The 20,575-nt window shown below is 38.3% G+C and overlaps 1 protein-coding gene across 4 annotated transcripts in view; it reads right to left on the bottom strand.

Annotated features, from left to right (window-relative positions):
• Positions 1–9,256: 9,256 nt before the first annotated feature.
• Positions 9,257–20,575, bottom strand: part of LOC117232733 (protein kinase C-binding protein NELL1-like) — an 83,138-nt gene continuing 71,819 nt past the window's right edge. For 2 of the 4 annotated variants that reach the window (XM_033492330.1, XM_033492326.1), the window contains 6 exons: positions 19,581–19,841; positions 18,969–19,346; positions 18,532–18,791; positions 18,062–18,304; positions 15,155–15,204; positions 9,257–12,464 (listed from right to left, as the gene is read on the bottom strand). In XM_033492330.1, the coding sequence (XP_033348221.1) occupies positions 11,606–12,464; positions 15,155–15,204; positions 18,062–18,304; positions 18,532–18,791; positions 18,969–19,346; positions 19,581–19,841 (2,051 nt within the window). In that variant the 3' untranslated portion in view covers positions 9,257–11,605. The remainder of the gene's footprint in view (positions 12,465–15,154; positions 15,205–18,061; positions 18,305–18,531; positions 18,792–18,968; positions 19,347–19,580; positions 19,842–20,575) is intronic. The other 2 variants (XM_033492327.1, XM_033492329.1) reach the window with 2 other exon arrangements.

Genomic DNA, 20,575 nt, shown 5'->3' on the forward strand with positions numbered 1-20,575 from the left:
TCTATCTACTACCAGCAAGCCACCACCAAAACCCAAATATGTAAAATAAATTTTCGTGCCGCACGTGGCACCAGTACATAATACTCATACATACATAGCTTTTTACATGTATTCTCAACGTTATTGTACACGTAGAAAATTTCTGAATAAAGCAAAAAAAAAAAGATATGTATGAATAATGACAAATTATGACTTCATGTTGGTTTCCCAGGCTTGGTAAGTATAATCGACTGAGTAACGTATATAGTTCAAAATATCGCGGCATGTATTTAACGCAATAAGAGTATAGGAAGGTCGGAGTCGAGAAAATACTACTAACACGCTTTTTCCCTTCGCATCATTCGAAAATTGATAATTGAATATCATATATGAAACAAGCTACGTCTTCATCTTCTTCGCTTGCATTTGACGATTCTATTTCGAATTTCTTTCTGATAGGCACGTTCCTAATTTCATCCCCAGGTATCTGTGTGGAAGGACGAAATTATGTATCGAATAGACGAACAAAATTACATGCGATAGTTAATGTTTCGATAATCGTTGCTTCGAATGATTAGTGCGTTTAAATAATTCGATGATGACAGTAAATTAATGAAAGAAACTGATACTATTTACATTAAACCTTTGCGATAATTGAATAATTTTTTAAATATAATTACAAGTTCTAGTCGATAAATTACAGAACGAGATTACCATTAAACCTACGAGATTTACATTAAACCTTTGCCATAATTGGATAATTTTTTAAATATAATTACAAGTTCTAATCGATAAATTACAGAACGAGATTACCACATCGGAATATGAAAATCAAAGCAATATATTACGCTTCACCAAAACTAAATGGCGGAATTACACAAACGTTAGATGTTGAAATACGATTTGAAATATTAAGAAATAGTGCTGTACTGGAAACAACGAATTTCTTCCACTTTGCTACCATTTAACTAGCTGCATGTCTATTTCAAATCTCAATTGCAACTTACGGGCTACAGTACTTAACAACAAAGAATGATCGAGAAACGAAATTTGGACCTGTTAGACTAAATAAAAGTACTAAGAATAAAATATTATTAAATTATCGCAAAATGTAAATAAAAGGTCTTCTGTCGCTAATTTACTGTCATTTTACAGTATTTTAAATGCATTTATTATTTATAGTAATGATTATTAAAATATTAACTATCAATTTAACTTTTATAACTTTATCTAAATACTATGACCTCTAAATACAAATTTATCTTGTTTTTCTACTGTTATTGGTTCGAGTTATCGTCTAGTTTACGTTCTTGTCCGTTGCTCGACAGTCAGAAGACGCGAATTCGCAAATTCAATACGGCCCTGACACATGTTACCTAGTCATAGTCACAGAAATACTAAAATTTATTAATATATTTCAGTTAAAGATAACGCGAAGCTCGATATTTATTTTAAAGCAATGAATTATTTCGTGTTAGATTATTCATGCACTGGCATGTAAACAAATTGCAGTGTTGTTCGTTGTAGAGGAGAAGATTCTTCCATCTTTAAACCTACGGTGATTTGAGTCCTGAAAAATACCTGTACAGACGTTCGAACTCGACAAATATTCATTGATTCGATAATAATTGATGTATGACCTTTTGTCACGAATTTATAACAGCTTGGATATCGGAAATTATGGGACAAAAGTTAACATTCCAATCGATGAAACGTACCTCGAAAATCTCCCACTTACAAGGTCCACCTTGTAAAAAACAAGGTCAACCTTACAAAGTCTAAACCTACGAAATCTGAGAAAAATATAAGGAGAACATGAAACGTGATATTTATTTTAATGCGTTTTAAAATGATTTCTTAATTTGTAGCTTGTAATGTGTGCATGTACTAATATATGTAGAATTTTTTCAACGTCTGGAAAGCGTAAAAGCGTTATCGGCGAGATTTTCAATTGGCATTGTCAGTTTATACGTGTGATAGAACGACGATATTAAATATTTGAACACAAAATTATGTATGACTTATGACAATACATGAATGTAACTAGGTGAACTTCTAAGAGTACGTTCCGTAGTTTCATATGGCTTCTATATGTACACATACTTTCCGGTCGTCCATCGTATATATATTTTTTGCTTTGTTCGTATGAACTTTTATAAAACATTGATTATATGTCCTTGTTACTAAACTTTCAAGGTAATTATACAAATGTTTCTAAATTAAAAAATTCATTTAGTCTTGGACAAATACTAGAAAAGCTTTCGAGGGACAAAATTTAAACGCCTCGTTTTACTATCGCTGACTGTAGAGAAAACGGACGGAATTGAGACGCACGTAAATTTATGTACTTGCATAAAAGGGGAAACACCCACAAGAGGAGAATTGGAATAACAATGGAACACGTTTGGGTTAATAGAATTTCAATTTATTAAGTTTTTTTCCCTAGCCGTCGGTGTCTTGATTCTCATTTACAAAGGTATTATATGACTGTAGTGGTAGTTTTACTAATAAATCGACGATGGTAGCAATCAATTCAATAACCGTAATCATAATAATAAGAAGAATAACCATAAGAATTACAATAATAATAATTAATATATTAATTCGAAATCGTATCTTATAATCGTCGTCCTTGTCATTGCTTGACATGTTGTTAATGATTAGATGTTTATCGCTCGATGACGAGCCGCGCTCGACTCGAAAAGCCAAAACTAAAGACAGGAAGAATGGATGGAAACAAAAATAGAGATAGATACGAAGTAGAGAAGAGGAAAAACATCTTACATATTCACAACGATGAAATATGATATCTGTCAACGTAAAATTGTGTATAATCATAACCTGACTAGAAAATCAACTTCCTTGCGCTCTTAACACGGCGTTACCGTACAATAATTCGTAGGCGAGGGCGGATCCATTCGGTGGTGGGGAGAAATGGCGGGAAACGCTGGCGTATTCAAAATGATAATAAGTTTTATTGGCTACAACTAATTAAAATTAATTACTCTGTATAATCGGGACTGTATTGCGTCATTAGCGACTCAGCGATGATATAACGGTAGAAATTGAAAAATCAAGTTACCATTCCCTCCAGCCTTTGTCATCACGAAACTGGATCCGTCCCTATGTCGTAGGCTATCAAGTTAAAGTTGTACACGTACATAGAAACATTCGTCGCACAACAAGCATGGGAACACGTGATAGACGTCGCCATGGAATATTTCCAACGATTTTGATAAGCTAATACAGGTCGTTTCGTATTTCTTCGCCCTCATTTTTCTTCTTTTGATTAAACGTGGCTTGGATGACCCACTAATCAAATTTTTATTAAACGATCTTTTAGAAATGAAAATGTTCAACGTTTAGACTGATACATAGTGATTTTCGAGAGGATAAATGAATTTGGTGAGCCATCGATAAGATGAAAAGAAAACAAAGCTGTGGTTATAGTAACTGCTTTTTATTTGTCCGGGCGACGCTCGAAACACGTTTTTTCTTTTTTTTTTTTTCTTTTTCTTTTTACCATATAGCTTTCTAGATTCCAAGAATCCGAGATTTACACATAATGTTCGTTTACACTTCCTTTCTGCACCAAGCCTCAATCCACGACCGACGTAAAACGTTCGAGATAATCGTTACACGCTGTTACAAGCGATTTCACGACCAACAGGAAACGAATCGGGCCCAAGAATCGTTGTTCCGTTAACCCTTGATCGTATTTTCTTTAACCCTTAATAGGTTTAATTTACAGCCGTTAAATGTTAGATTAACGCTATAATAATCGGGACTAAAGCTAGGCCCTGTACTAGCACAGGACCGTTTAATAAGTCACCGAGGTTAACACTTTCGTTTAATATTAAGGTTATGTTATATACCGAACTATAAGTGAAATTTCATCTGAACTCTAGGGTGAATTAAGTTTCATTTCTCTCTTTTAGGCTATGTATATATCGCGATAGGATTAAATTTAGGCCTGAGTTAAGTCTTCGTTTACCTTTTTCGTTTCGAGTCTGAATGAGAAACTTAGACTAAGTGTGGTGTCTTTAAGTTTGGGGTTAAGTTGAGCTAGGAACTATGGTCTATAGAGGGCCAACAAGAATTTTCAGTCAGTCGATCACCTTGGACGACACGATCGGTTTCGCATTGGTCAGAGCAGTCTCATGATTATACGTGGGTTAATCGTGAGCAATGGGTAGAAACGAATGTTCTTCAGTTCGGCCAGAGAACGTTTCGTCGAGGAGACTCGATACTGGCGACTGAAGGAAGAATAGGGGGAAGGGGGAGGAAGGACAAGATAGGTAGAGATGATGAGCCTAATGTTAGTGACATGACTTCGTGAAGTCGGTAGAATGTCAGACATCTTTGAGACTATCGTCTTAAGATAAACCTCTCTGATCCTTTATACTCGTCTATAAACTTACATCGATCTAACCTATATTTCACACAAATTTCGTCCACAACGATTCCTATAATTATTCCACCAAATGAAATATACATATATAGATCAATCAATGGAGTATAAAGGATCGTACCATTGTGACGTACACATTCACAATTCCATATAGCCAAGTAAAGCCAAAGTAACGCCAAAGTAACGTTCAGAAAGTAACAGAGATTATGTCCACCCCTAACACGTTTGTCTAAGTCGACTCGATGAAAACAGCGGGCTCGAATGTACGGCAGTCGAAGGGTGATCGGTACACACTGGAAGAACGAGGTTCTACGTTTCCCATTCGTATAGTTCGACTTCGTTTACCGACGTCACATCACCAGGTAGCGTACACCTATATGCAAAGGGCGGCGCAGGCGCAAGCTCTCGATTTCGTTCCCTTTCGATGCCTTATCGGTTCGATGCCTGTCTCTCGATTCGCGATCCACGATCTCGATCGATGTGTACGATGAAAAGAAACGTCAACTAAAATAACCAGACCCCATTCGATATCGCATTGTGTCCGTCTAAACGACAGCAACAAGATTTTTTTTAGATTGTAGTAAATAGACGAGTTACAATGTTAGTTAGTAGAGAGCTTGTAGTTAATAATTAGAAACTTGACGTCCACTCGACGCGTCGGTCGCCTGTTTCCTGATCGGATGATCGAATGAACGAAGATGACGATGATAGTCCCGGCAGTGACGATTGCGCCAGCCACTAGTACGTGTATCGAGAAAGGTAACACTAGCAGCCGTTCGCTTGGCTCATCTGATTCGGTGTCGCGTGTGGTTGCACTCGACTGGCGCTCGGCGGCGCTGCGATCGCTCCAATGGCCGCGAAACGCCGCAATTATAAATCTGTGCGATTGTACGAAAGGCAAAAGTTACAAAAAAAAAAAGATGTTTCTTTCTATAGAGAGAATACTTTGAAAGATGTGAAGTTTAAAAAAATGCTGCCTCGACGTAATCAGCTTCTTGTTCGAAACTTTCTTTGGGAAGTATCCAGGTGGACACTTCTAGTAAGTCACGTTTGACTTACTTTTACGTAGGTTTTATACAGGCCACGGGAGGCGATGCAGATGCTACCGATCGCATACGACGAAATCGAACGAAATAGTGACGATGACGGTAACAATTAGTGCCAGTAGGTAGTAACGGTAGAGTAACATTCTACGTGTTAGCACAGATTAAAACTGGGACTAGGCTGGCTGTAGTTTAGATCCTCGTTAATTCTCCTTTAATTTAAAAGCGCTTACTAGTTAGTCGTTGTGTAGTTAGTTACTTCGGTAATAAGTAATTAGGCGTTAACTAACGATAGTCAGGAGTAACATGGTAAACTGTTATTAATAATTAGGTAACACTATAAAAGAAGTCCACTGGCTGATTTCTCTCACTGTTTTTTTTTCTTTTTTTTTTTTTTAACTACTTTTTCCTCTTCTTCTTTCCATGAGGATATCCGTAGTTCATTTTAGAGCTTCTTTTTTCTTCTTTATTTCCCTTTATATCTTGTCCACTGAAGATAGGTCTAACTACATACCATCGTTACCACTTGCCGATCTTTTGCTTCAATTCTTTTTTTGTGTTTTTCTTTTTTTTTTTGTGTGTGGGGCGGGGGGTCGAGTTCATCCAAAGTACGAAGAGCAACGAGTGAACACTATACAATTAGATTCATTATGGCACGCGATATTAACGCTGCTTATCGCCGCCCTGCTTTCGGATATCTACCTACCTACCGACTTATATCTTCTACTTATCCTATCTACCTCATTACGAGACCTGGCCTGTCTTTCTTGACTATCTTGCCTAATCGAATGAAGGACAACGCGCGGATAATGGTGTACGAATACCACGTTGCCAGATTTAATGTCAATTCCTCAGGAGATACTTATGATTACGTTATGGCGTTCAGTGATTTTAAAAATACTCTTTCTTAGAACTTGGATACCTCAGAACACTTTTGTAAAATAGATATTATTTCGTGAATTAGGCCAAACTGAGTGCTTTTTGTTCTCCTCCATCATACGAAGGTGAGATATAAAAGACGAAGTGAGTTAACCTGTCACTTAACCCTGAAATACTATAGTGAAATACTGCATTCCCACTCGTTTATATTTCAGCTATTCCTAAAAAGATTCTAACCGCTTTGTTACTTATGTCATGCGTATAATTTTCTAAAATAGGAGGACTAAAACTATTTTGTAATAGACTTGTTTGAAATGATTGCTGTGACCTCATAAACCTAATCTCTATTCTTATTGAGTTCCATAATCTGAACTTAGTTTGAAACGTTGCCCGTAATATTTTAAGTCTAACCTCTATTTTTATTGATTCTCAAGATCGAAATATTGGTTTCTAGTCATGCCATATTTAACGTTAGAGCGGTTATGTAGCATTGCAGGGTCGACGAAGAAATTTTCAAGGCTCTGAAACTTAGAATTTCCGATCTATCGGGCCAAACAGACTTTCTCGAACGATCTTAGACTACGATACATCAGGATACGAAAATATCATTGGAACAAATACTGGCAACGAGGCATCCTACTCGTCTTCTCTTCTCCTCTTCTCCTCTTCTGGCCACGCGGGATTACATCTAACGAAGTTACACCTTTAATAACTAGTATCGTCTGTAATAATCGACGATCCCCTTCAGATATTTTTCATCATCTTTTGTGCCAAACGCATTTCCATCTTATATATAATATTTAGGCTCGTCCTTCCCCGTGTTCTCCCCGCTCCTCGATATTAATTCGTCGTTAAATGCTTAACACAATTATTTATCGATAGTACAATAGGTAATACGATTCTATTTATTTATCAATTAATTGTATGCTAGTTTACGATACGACGCGCCGATCTCTTCATCCCGTTCTCGCCTCGAAACTCTGAGGAACGTTGCAAAGCAAGCGGGAGAGAGAGAGAGAGAGAGAGAAAGAGAGAGAGAGAGTTGTGTGTGTGTGTGTATGTTTGTATGTATATAATAATTTCTAGATCGATTCAGAGAGAGAGAGAGAGAGAGAAAGAGAGAGACGGAGGGACAGAAAATACAATTTTGGTCTAGATTTTGGAAAAGTGATAATAGTTATTAATTTCGACTGAAATAATTGGAGACCAATGCCTCGAATTTCTCTCTCGTCGTCGTTCATCATCCTTCGTCATCCTTTCGTCGTTCATTAATAGATTCATGTCAAAAACGTTAGTACTGGTGTCATTAAGATGTTAATTCATAGTAATTGAAATCGCACGGCGAATAACCTCGGTTGTATAATACTTGTTTGTGTATATTGTGTATGCATGTATGTATGTATAATATGTCTCACTAATAGGTTTGTCACTCTAACAATACACATCCTATATACAATGAGAACAACGCAGTATGTTCATCCATCAGTTGCTCGACAATGACGATTAATTTACGATTTGCTCGACCCAATGCACGCTTCTCCGTTCATTTATCGTTTATGCAAGTGTATAGTATTATGTACCCCTCTATGTAACACGCGACGAAGCGCACGAAGCTCGTTGCCCAGTTCTTTTTATCTCGAGGAACTAATAGCGATTTTCTCATTTTCATTTCGGCACCACGATGGAAAAACTATACATTCTTGTGTACAAAAAGTTGGAACGAATCGTCGCCACTTCGTACACGTGCTCGGAGCTTTGACGTCGCGTGGCTGGCCACCATCTTGTGTCGACGAATTCGTTGTGTCACGTGATCAATGAGATACAAAATGGCCACCTTATCCAATTAAATTTCACTGTTATGATTGAAAATATTCTTTCAAATTTTCGTTGAAGGTATCTACTCTAAAAGGAAAATCAGAGGAAGTCTGTATTAATGAATGACGGATAAATAGAATGACAGAGGGCAGCGGCCACGCGACTCGTGTAAGTTTTACGTTAATGAAAATCCTCTTTCAAACATGGAGCAGCACTGATACCGCGCGACTAATAGGAGCCTTCTTCACAAATTAAGCCATATGTTATTGCACATTGAACAAACGATTACGAATGCACGTTATATGAGTCCCTCTCAGCACGCTTTATACTTCGCCAGGAGTTTATTTATTAATTGATTAATTTACCCGAGTGCTTCACTTTTTTTCTCTCATTTCCATATGTATACGTACATGTGTATATATGTATATTCCTGCCTCCTCTTCATACTGTACCATACAGCAGTTTTAGACCATCTATGTTATTGACCTCGAAGTAATTCCTATATATGTTGTTACATAAAAATGGATTTTTAGATATTTATTTTATGACATTGCTAGCTAATGATTCTGTCTTGAATTTAGAACATTACAGAAACACCAAAAATGACATTATGTATATAATAAAAGTGAGAATTAATTTTTTAAAAATAACTATTATTGTTATGGAAATAATCTGAAACTTAATTACCAATAATTACTATTATTAATTCTTAATTTAAAAGATTTAAAAAAGAATTAAAATAATAGCAAATATTCTTATATTCATTCACAGAAACAAAACACTTCTAATTGATAGATGATCTAAGACTTTTGCACAATACTGTATATATATTTGTATGTATATATATATATATTCATTCATTTATTTTAATTATTTATTTTTTCATCCGTCTCTTGCTTCTTTAATTAATTATTTATCCACATCTTTCTTTGTTCGTTTATTTATATATATTTATATATTTATATATATATATTTGTGTTTCTCTCATTTTAGTGCCTACTTATTGTTAATCAAGGAGGAATGTAGTCGTAGTGGTCGCGTTGGATTGAGCGAGCTAAAGAATCGTTCGAGGGAGCCGGCACGTTCATCGTCCGGTGTAAAACTAATAATTGAACAAGAAACCCAATTGCATCAATGAAAAATTAGACATGTATTCTCCATTTTAATTCCAAAATATGTGCGAAAATGCCTACGTATATTGGATTATTTGAAACAGATTTAAATCGACCTGACTTCGATTTGTCACTAGTAACTTAACCTCGAACATTTCTAACCTGTTAACCGGATCATGCCTCAATCAGAGAGTCCTGTAGTCATGAAATTAGTAGTTGATATAGAAAGTATTCAATTTCTAATTTTAATTCTTCGAAACAGAAATGTGCTGTAATTTATTTTCAGTGGAAATGAAACGACATATTAAAATAATGAATCCGTAAGTAAAAAATTTAATAATGAAAGATTGGAGCTTAAGATAATTTAATCCGCCTTTCGTCTCATTTAAGAAGTCTATGAACTTATTTAATTTGACTCGAAATTATTAAAAATTATTGAATAACACAAATGTAGCATGAAAAATGTTTCATGCGAAATTTCATCATCGAGTATTAAGTGAAAGAATTTAAAACTGGAAGAAGTAGATAAACACGTCTAACCTTTCATCGCGTAAATAGAGCCAAAATTGAATGGCTAGTGAATTCGCGGAGGCACAGGTTGCGCTTTGTATGACTCGACGATTGTGGATCAGGCATAAACCAATCAGCGTTTTAGAACCAGAGAAACTGAACCGGCCTGTAATGGTTGTCTAGAAAAAAATGACATCGCTATCTCTCTCTCTCGAAGTCTCCGCGAGAATCGGAATCTCAGAATTACCCTAATACATAACGATGACTCTTAAATGATAACGTTTCAAGCGTAAAGACTATACGACGTTTCTTATGTCCATTTCTTTTACCTTTAATTAATCGTCTTCATCCCCGCGAAGAAAACAGGAGCTCTATAATATCCATGCGATAGCTTTACAACAACCCACGGTTGTACATCGCGTCACGAGATATGATCCATAGAATATTCTTTTTTTCTTTATTACGTGTATACGTACGTGCATTTTTATAATCGACAAGATCGATCTCGATTCACATAACTCTATAAATAGAATCGTCAATATTTCACGCGTGATTCCGTATATCGAATATACATCACGTATATATATATATATTTATATATTTGTATATATTAATAGTAATATATAGTATATATACATACATATACATATATATTCGTATATCTTAATAAGTATATTACGGAGCTCTTCTATATTTAGTTCAATTATTATTTCCTTGCTCTTCTCATTGGGATAATTCAATTCCTTACGATAAAGTACTAATTTCTATCATTTTACATTTTCCTTGTCTTTCGCTTCGCCGTGGAAGCAGAAACACGATATTTAAATTACATTAATTACGTAATTACAGATTAGATCTCCCGCTGGCGAAACGACGACAAGATCTCTCCGTTTTTCTCTTTTTTTTTTTCCTTTTTCCTGTTTATAACTTTTATAAGGCCCAAATATTGTGCGCTACCTGTTCAACATGGAAATTACGCCAAAAAAAGAAAAAGGAGAAAAGGAAAGGAATCGCGAAAGCGTGTGATTCGGTGCTGCTTTGTGTTGAGAGAACGCCCCGGAGGACACCGCGCGTCATGGGTTCAGTTTCTCGATTCTCTCTCACTTATGTGTTATGCTTGACCCATTTAGTCAAATGCGAGGAAAGACGCTTCGTCCGATCTACGACCAACGACAACGATGGACTCACCCTATGTTGTCGTTCGATCTCTTTCGAGGACAAACAAAAAGAAACCAAGCAGAGGGAGCGCGAGTCGGGTCCGCGTATGTCATTACTAACAGAAGATCCGACAAGTTTTCTGGTGTTGGCAAGCTCATGATTTTGGCACACCTAACATTCCCCAAAAATGCAATCGGTCGATCGTTTTCCTCGCTGAACACCGTGTCCTCGAAGCGTCGAGCTTGGCAGACCTAACCTAGACCTATCGAAGCTCGAGTATAGCCTCTTTCTGTCGTGACTCAAGTCAGCCAACCACAGAGCACGGATGATGGGAAATGTCCATTAATAGACGATCCAATGATACGCGGCGATCCCTGGAAGCTGGGCGAGGATCGATCTCGTCGAGGAAACTGGACGTTCTTCCCTAATATCGTCATCTTCGTTGTCTACGATCGTCGACAAATCAAACGGATTTAGAACTAGAATCCGTTTGTTATGCTCCTCTGTGTTGCTTCGTCTCGTAGTCGGTTTTCTCTTGTCCCGCTTAGTGCGCTCGTTTCCCTCGACGACACCCTCAATCAGGCGATCAGGTGACCATAGAGAACGCTTCTCCGAACTCGCTCCTACGTCGGGCCACAGCCCACAGTTGCCGTGCTACACCCCCTGGAATGCGTTGCCAGTGTTCATTTCTTTCTCTTCTAGCTGTCCACAGAAGCGTCAGCCTCAGGTGGCGTCACTGTCGCGCGCCACAGACTCCCTGGCCTCGCTGCGCCGGTGGCGTCCTCCCGTCGACGGCGGTTGACGGTAACCGCTATTCGCGACCATGCTCTCGCTGGTGGCGCTGCTGCTAGTCGAGACGCTGTCCGCTTGTGGGTCGAGGCTGGCGCTAGGAGGCGCCAGCATCGCGAGAGATGGCGAGGACGAAGAAGGCGACGACAACGAGGGTGAGGAGGAGGAGGAGGTGGAAGTGGAGGACGCATTGGTACGTTGACGCAAACTCCCGAGACCTTTGGACGACTTGGTACGTTGACGTCGCGACGTAGACGCCTGTGGCTTGGACTCGTGCTTGACCGAAGCCTTAATCGTCGTCGTCGACGACGTCGACGTGGGTGTAACGCGTTCAGGTGTCGACGACGTCGTCGCTGCTCCAGAGGCCATCTGGTACCTGGCTGTCGGTAGAACTTGTTGTTGCTGTACTTGCGCTCTAGCGCGATGGTCGTCCCTGTGTTGTTGGGATAGACTTGGCAGGCTGTTCTGCAAAGCCCAGTGATCTTTTCTGACGGTAGAGCCACCAGTGGCGACGTTGTTGACGGACGAGGAAGAAGACGAGGTCGACAGAAGGTAGGTGCTGGTGACTGATGTTGCACCAGCGGAGGTGGAAGTGGTAACCGCTGATAGAGCTGCTTCCGGTGTACCGTCAGCCATCGGTGACCCCGCAGGGCTCGGTAGACCGCGTATGACAGGCTCAGGAACAACGACTGGAGGACGTTGCTGCTGCCCGTTGCTGCCCAGATCGCCAGCGCAGCCGTAATCGTAGCTGCAGCATAGCTGCCCGTCCTACGGAGAGGTTCGTTGGATACTGGGTTAGCCAACGGCGGAACGAACCAAGCGACTGTATCGTGTTCGCCTGACTTTCGCCCTCTTCCGTTTCTTTTTCATTTTTTTTTTTTTTTTTATTTATTTTCCTTTTTTTCTCATTTTTATGCAGTATCCGTACGCGGGTATTCCCCCGTCCGCGTGAAAAGTCTTGGGACGCGCGTGCGTGCTGCCATCTGTCAGGTGCGCGGTGCGGTATAAAGGATGAACAGAAGCGGGAAATTCGAATTGGGCAAGGGGATTCTGCTATCTGTGTTGTGGTTGCGTTTTCGTCTGATTAGCAAGTGTCTTTTGCAGATTTTGAAAGACGGTGCACTATTTTCGGCGTGAATCTGAGTTTGTGAACGTGTGCACAACTACGTCATGATGTTAAAATGTTACACAACTAGAAGTAACTTTATAGATCGATAAGAAAATACTCGTCATCAATTTCTCACGAAAGAAGCGTGTAACGAATGAATCCGCGAGTTGAGAGGAGCCGTTACAGATGTCACCCTGGTCGACTTACGACGTTGATCCAAGACTTTTCGCGTCGCTTGGGGGGATACTCAGGTAATCCTCCACATAATATGTAATTCATTGTTTAATTGAAACCGCATACGTCGTTCTGTTGTGGTGATAATCCACGTCCTCCATTCGCAGATGACCCAGGTTCGACGGCCCTTTCCTCTCGATCGGTAAAAATGTTGGATTTTACGAGCACAAATTACAAGGACTCGACTCATGACAATCATGCTCTGACATTCGGGGGTCAAAACAATGAATTTCCATAGTATGTATCTGACACCTTGACGACATCGTGTCTAGGTTACCACTACTTCCAGCTACGATTCTGACAGAAATCAATTTTATTGTCAAATCTTACGTTTTATCCTTTTTCGTACACTGTAAAAAGTTTCAAAGAAAATCTGCAATTTGTTAAAGTGTACTTATCAAGAAAAATAATTTTGAAGATGTCATTTGAAAATTATAGATTCGGTCATATGAGACTTATAAATTTGGTTCGTCCTAAACCATCTTGTATGACCTTCTTTATTCTTATATCTTTTTTTTAAATTTCATAATCCTTAATTTCTTTTTCTTTTTTGTCAGAGTCGTTACAGGACAACACTCGATAGACAGAGAGAAAGAGACTCTTGGTGCTTCTATCGAATTTCGAATGCAGATCAGAGAAGGGTGCAAAAGAGGCTCAAGTGTAACGAAACAATAATAATAATAAATAATAGTAGTAATAATAATAATAATACAATAATAATAATAATAACAACAGAAAGACAAAAACGAATCAAAATGCAATCTGTGTGTGTGTATCTGCATGTGTATGTGTGTGTGCGCGTGTGTCTGTATGTGTGTGCGTGCGTGTCTGTCACCACGTGCGTCGTGCGCCCGACCGATACCAAATATCTAGGAAATTTCGATTTCTTTCTCTTTAATTTGACGACAATGCATCTTCAAATATGCGCTCTTTGAATCGAGTAATTTTGACGTTAACTGAATTATAATTAGTTAGAAAATAACATGGGGTGAGTCGGTGCATGCGTATCCATTGTAAACGTGCATTTGACTACCTTAATTGACCTCAAGGATCGAACATTTCTTGATCGACCGATCGACGCAACAATAAATTTTTTAACTACGACAATTATGACATAATAGCTTGAATATTCTTCTTTCCTCGTAAAATACGTAGTTGAATAATACTAAAGTTAACTCAAAAGTAGCTAAAACTCTGTATATTTATTCTTGTATATTTTTATCATTCAGAGTAACTAATTTTCACTTTTTCTATAATGAATAAATTTAACTTTGGTTGAGTTCGTAATTTTACAATATTTAGCATTGATGTTTAAAAACATTATTAGATAATAATATAGTATTTTTATTCGTGTCAAAGGCAATTTCATATTTATAAAAAATTGTCCTCAGATCGATCAAGAGTAATTCTGATTACAATTTTTAATACAAAACATGCGTACGTGCTCGCGATTCACCCTGAGAATTAGACCTTCTTGCCACACGTCTATGCCACACGCTGTCATATAGATCATCCACATATACTCACGAATGCGTCATCTGCAAGTGCTTTATCAGTTGTACCAACTTTGCCCAGAAAAGTACTAATGCAAAGTTATCGAATAACCAATGGAAACATCGTCACACAATTATTCCGATTTCAATTTGATTCACATCTAAGGACTTGCAAATCTACACGTGGCATAGACGACCAGAGTGGGTGTAACCCAACACAAGAAAAAGTTGAGAAATTGGAAGCCTGGTGACCAGCGTGCGGCGATCAACGAACGCAAGAGACCTCTATGAACGAATGAACCAGATTACTCTCTCTAGTGGATTCTAAACGAACGTTACAACACAGAGAAATGTAAAGTTTCAAACGAAGATACAAATAAGAAGCGAGTGGGGTTGGGACAGCGATAGCTAGAGTGGAAGAGAAATAAAGTTACCAATGTGCTATTCGATGAAGCAGGCAGAAGGAAAACGAAAGCATTTGAGAGCTCGTGGGCGCTTAAATAAGTGACAAGTAAGAAATAGAAAAAAGAAGATAGAGAGAAAGAGACATTAATAATAAATAAAAAAGAAGAAGAAGAGGCGGGTAGAGAAGATTATAGGTGAGGTAGAAGTGACGTGATTACCGATGCACACAACACGCGCTATTGCTCACCAATTGGGCGCAGTACGGCACCTGCAAGGATACCCATCGTTAGGCTAGTCAGGTTAGTCATTCACGGCTGATGTGTGTATTTACGTATGTTATGAAATGGCATGGGTTATTAAGAATTTTCACAGCATGATTACACAGCATACGTTTTCGTTGTTAATTAACAGATATCCGCTCAACACATCAGCTCATCTCTCCTCGCCGATTCATTTTAAACATATAATCAACTTAACCACATTTTCTCTTTGAAAAGCTCCACATATCACTCTAGCTACTTTTACTGATTCTTCTCTTTTTTTTCCTTTTTTTTTTTTGTAATTATAGGTTATCAGGCTGTATTAAATATTACGGTGAATATATTTTATATTAAGGACTGTGGTATTATAATGTTGTTAGTTTTGTTTTTTTAATAAGATAGATTCTAATGAATCGACGAGGTCGAGGTCATGCTACACTCGGTCGCAATGAGATATAAGATCCACTCTCGATTAGTCGTTGTCAGGCGAATATGTATTGAATACGATCCATGCAGGGCCGACCCGAAGCAGTGAAAGTTTTCAGTTCGAATCTCACGAGAATCGGACGAAAGTTGGATCAGAGCTTAACATCTTGCGCGCGCGATTTGAATTATTTCTCGCGGCAGTGTTCTATTTGTGTGAGACCTAAAACATCATCGCTAAAGTTCAACGCAAGCTAACTGTTTATTTACCGAAAATTATTCCATAGATTTCTTAAACAATTTTTAAGCTATACACATTTGTATATATTTATAATAATTCAAGCTATTTAGCATCTGGTTTATACAGTGAGCGAGGGTTAAACAAAAAAAAAAGAATAATTATACAATTGATCAAATCAACTGTTACTACAAAAATAAATATATAGATATATATAGATATATATATATATCAGTATATAACAACGATAACATTAACATTAATAATGATCCTCGTTTCTACGTTACGTACAGCACGTGATTACTCTGATCATTAAATAAACATGCATAGTAAATACATATATGTATATACGGTGCCGAATTAGGAATCTCGTCTTTCTTATTTAAAGTGAAGGACTAGTAATAATAATAATAATGAACACTGCCGCGTGCAAGGCAGCCAACGAAAAAACATTACACATAAGAATAGTCTAGGCTAACTTAGGGACGCCCCTGAACGTGTCTCGTACGCTGGTACTGCCAGAACAGACAGATCCAATTGAAGTAATTTACATATGGTGAACACAGCTTTAGACAATTAACATAATGGCAAGAACTATAGCACGACGCAATAGTTAGCTCACGCCGAGAGAACTTATACTTAAAGAATTAAAATTTTGTTCAAGAGAGACTTCGTTCAGCCTTTGAAGTCAGGGTGTCGATAATCTATACTTTTATCTACTCTAGATTAGGTTAGCCTTAGACCTAAGTTACGTTACATCAAGGTCGAATCTTTCTCCTTTTAGATTCTAGATCAGACTAATTGCTAGCTTCAAACAAATGTTAAATTCAGTTAAGTACTCTAAATCCAGCTTACATCTAGACTAATTCCAAGTTAGATCTAAATATAACAGTTAATTTATGTTTTAACTAAGCTGTAATTGAATATCAGTTGGATTTAGTCTAAGTGTGTGGCTAAGCTGGATTAATCTAAGTTTTGTGTAAGCTAGGACTGTACTATATCTATGACAAAGTGAGGTTATGGGACTCATGAACTCGTAGATTATACTTATACTTCAAAGACTTTAACGAAAATGAGTGGAATATTTTGATGAAATTTTTTTCTCTCAGCGTACGAAAGAACAAGATTTTATTAGCGCAGATAGCCTTGCAAGAAGTTGATTCGCGTTATACACACCGCAAAAATAAATGGCATACTGGAAATAAATGACAGTCAGTATATAGGTACCTTGTATTATAGGGTTACCTACTGACACTGTAAATAAATGACAGCGAGACGAAAACAGAGAAACAAAAGAGTGAGAGAAAAATAAATATATTTATATGCTGACACGTGTGACTCTAATTAAACACGTGGCGGATGTTATATTGCGAAGCACGAATTTCTGAATCAATTAAAATTATCAGCTACGATTATTCTTTTATATACTTTGCACACAAAGTTAATAAAATGATACTTTATAGTCAATTAAAAAATATTAGTAAGTATATTTACAATTATATCATAGTTTACATGTATCTTAAATTAATCACATCAATACTGATGACCGTCCATGCAAAATGCAAGCGATGTTAGTTCAGCGTTTGAGTTTACTGCAACTGAAGCAGAAATAGAGATAAGAAAAACAGAAGAATATTATATTGAAGAAAATGTTAATCCGCCACGTGTGTTATGTACATCAATGTTTTTGGAATGATCGCCTGCCGCACAGCAACTGGTCGCGCCTCGTTGGAACATAGTGAACGTAATTGATTAGACGCATGACAGAACCACGGCTAAATGAAGGCGACATTTAGTTTTTTGGTTATTTACTGACCTTGAGCTCTTGATTTCGCGGGAAAAGAGAGCGCGGTAAATAGAAACTTTTGGCCACGATGCTTATCTACGTTATCAAAGCGCCATATTTGAAACATCCTCTATACATTACCAGAAGAGAATTTACTGAACAGTATCTTATTATATGCTACCAATTTTTGTTGAATATAGGAGACATTAGTGTATAAAAAAAAGTAAAAGCAGAAAGAATATTCCTACGAAAATTTAATATAAATCAACAATTTCATCGCTATATCATCTAGGCCATAGTTCCTCCACTTATAATTCGCGAATCTCTTTCCTCACGGACCCCCCTATTCTATCCGTATCCTGCGATACTGATGATTCTTCGTTCCCCCGATGTGACCGAGGCCAAACGTCCTCCTTACCTTGCACTCGCACGTGGTGCACTTGTCATTGGGATCCTGCCAGGAGCTGCCACTGTCGTGGATAATCCCGGAGTAACTACAGGGTCGTGGTCTGGTCAGTACTGAGAGGGAAGTGCCATTTCCAGGCAATTCTCTCGCGCAGGGATCGTCTTCGCAACGAGGACAACAATCTCCATCCTCTGTCACAGGGTTCGAGCAGGTCACTGGTGGACACTCCATCTGCCAGCAGTCTATTTCGCCATACTGTAACATATCAGATAGTGATTTTGTCAAAATCTATGCTCATTTGAGATGATCGTCAGCGAAAACAAATGACACTGAATTTAATTACACTACGAAAGATGGAATTTCGTGATCATTTGGGATCCGCTGTTTGTCTATTATTTGAGCAATATGTATTGTATTTGATAATAATTGTTCTATAAAGAATAAGGGGTTAGGTTAGCAATTTTTGAGGTTAACGCTGTTACCAGGCATTCGCAAGTCTGACACTGGTATATCCATCGTTCGCCACTTCTGAAGACTAGGTGATGGAGCTCTTGATGTCTGCAAGAGGCTGCAGGATCACATTGCGGACAACATTTGTCCCTATGACTTCCAGGGGCGCTGCAGTCGCATATAGGGTCTTTGCATGTGATAACGCCATCTTTACAAGTGCATCTTCTACAGGGATTCCCAGCTGGCGCTAGAGTCTCTCCGTTTCTCACCTCTCGATTCTCGAACCAGCAACCTGTTAAAGATACAAGCATTTTTATTCTATTTTAAATATTTCTCGAACTCTTCTCATTGAAGTTCAATGAACAACGAGTATTTTGTATACTTGACAAAAAGTAAACTATTCTTGAAAGAAGACGGTAAAATAAATTAAGATGTAATATTACATTTCTACACGAAAATATACACTTACTCAGCCTACATTCCTCCATAGTGCGATTATCCTCCTGAAGTGGACAAACACATTCATAACCTCCTTCGGTATTGACACATTTAGCACTAGGATGACAGGTGTGCCTCCTTTCGATTGTTTGATCGTTGCACTCGTCGATGTCGACACACTGCGTACCCTGAGTACTATCGTGGAGGGCGCTTCTGTAACCTGGCTTGCAACGACAGTAGTACCAACCGGGCATATTGAAACAAGTCGACGATTGATGGCATCGATGCAAATCACTCGCACACTCGTCAAGATCTAGTTCACAACTGTTGCCGATATAACCACGTCGACAGGAACACCTTCCTGGCGCCACGCACTCGCCACCATTTTGACAGGTCTGATTGCAGACAGCTGGAAAGAACAAAGAAGGTATTCTTATAATGGCGTATAGGAATTATTTCGCCTTTCTGATTCTCTAGGTTTGAGCCATTCTAAAAGAATATAATTCTTTTTTAAACTGAATATTTTATCTCCTTTTCTTTACTTAATCATATTTGACCAAAATCAGATGCGGTAAAAACAGGGAAAATCTTTAGGATAAGTTAACATAGGAAAATGAAAAGAAGGTTAAAGAAACAAACATACGTTTGCACGTGTAACCATCGCCAGTGTAGCCATCCTTGCAGATGCAATAGTAACTTCCCGCAGTGTTGACGCAGGTGGCGTGTTCGTCGCACGCATGATGACCAGTCGCACATTCATCTAGCTCGGCACAGTTGAACTTGTCTACTCTGTGATAACCCGGAAGACACTCGCACGTATAAGAACCGATCACGTTCACACATTTTGTGTTCGCGTTACAGTGATGCCCCTCAGAACCACCTTGCTGCTTGCATTCATCTATATCTGTGGTGCCAAAGCATTTATTTAATTATTCCAAATTAATTTCCTCTGTTGGGTGGACTTTCAGATGACCTTGAGCAAATATAGCTTACAAACAAATTTAGTGGTAACTTTGTAACTTAATAAACCATCTGAGTGATGGACTCTTATAAACAACTTTAATTTGGTAATTTTGTGAACATTTTCTTCAAGATCACTTAAAGTTCAAAGCGATGGTGATAACCTTCCAAGGACCAAAAAATAGCTTTGAGAGATGAATATATTTAGTTTCATTATAGAATTGCGAAGACGTTTGCGTGTACCTTATTTTAATGCGTACGTAAACTATGAATACACGTTATCGCACGATGCTCTTTTGAAACTCATTAAACCGCCTATCAACACGAATTTCGAATAGTTATCTACAGACAATAAGGCGAAAGCCGATTCTAATCTGACTGTAACAGAGATATGAACGCAATCATGTTACCGCAATTCTGTAACCACAATCGTCGACGACCTGGCTGTTCGACGTGACCATCGACAAAGCCACGAGTAAGCAAACATGTTGGGATTGGCCACGTGTGCACCAACATCGATCCTCTACATATTTTACGGCAGAGGATCGATCGACGCGAAGCATCGCGATCAACCTGCCATCTCGGTAAGTTCGATCGAACTGAAGGTTGTTAAGCGCCGTTCAGATTAATCAAGTTACTCGAATCAAGTAGCTTGAATTCGAGCAACTTAACTAATTC

The sequence above is a fragment of the Bombus vosnesenskii genome, unplaced genomic scaffold (assembly GCF_011952255.1).
Source record: "Bombus vosnesenskii isolate JDL3184/JDL3185 unplaced genomic scaffold, Bvos_JDL3184-5_v1.1 scf7180000013293, whole genome shotgun sequence".
In the NCBI taxonomy this organism is placed as follows: domain Eukaryota; kingdom Metazoa; phylum Arthropoda; class Insecta; order Hymenoptera; family Apidae; genus Bombus; species Bombus vosnesenskii.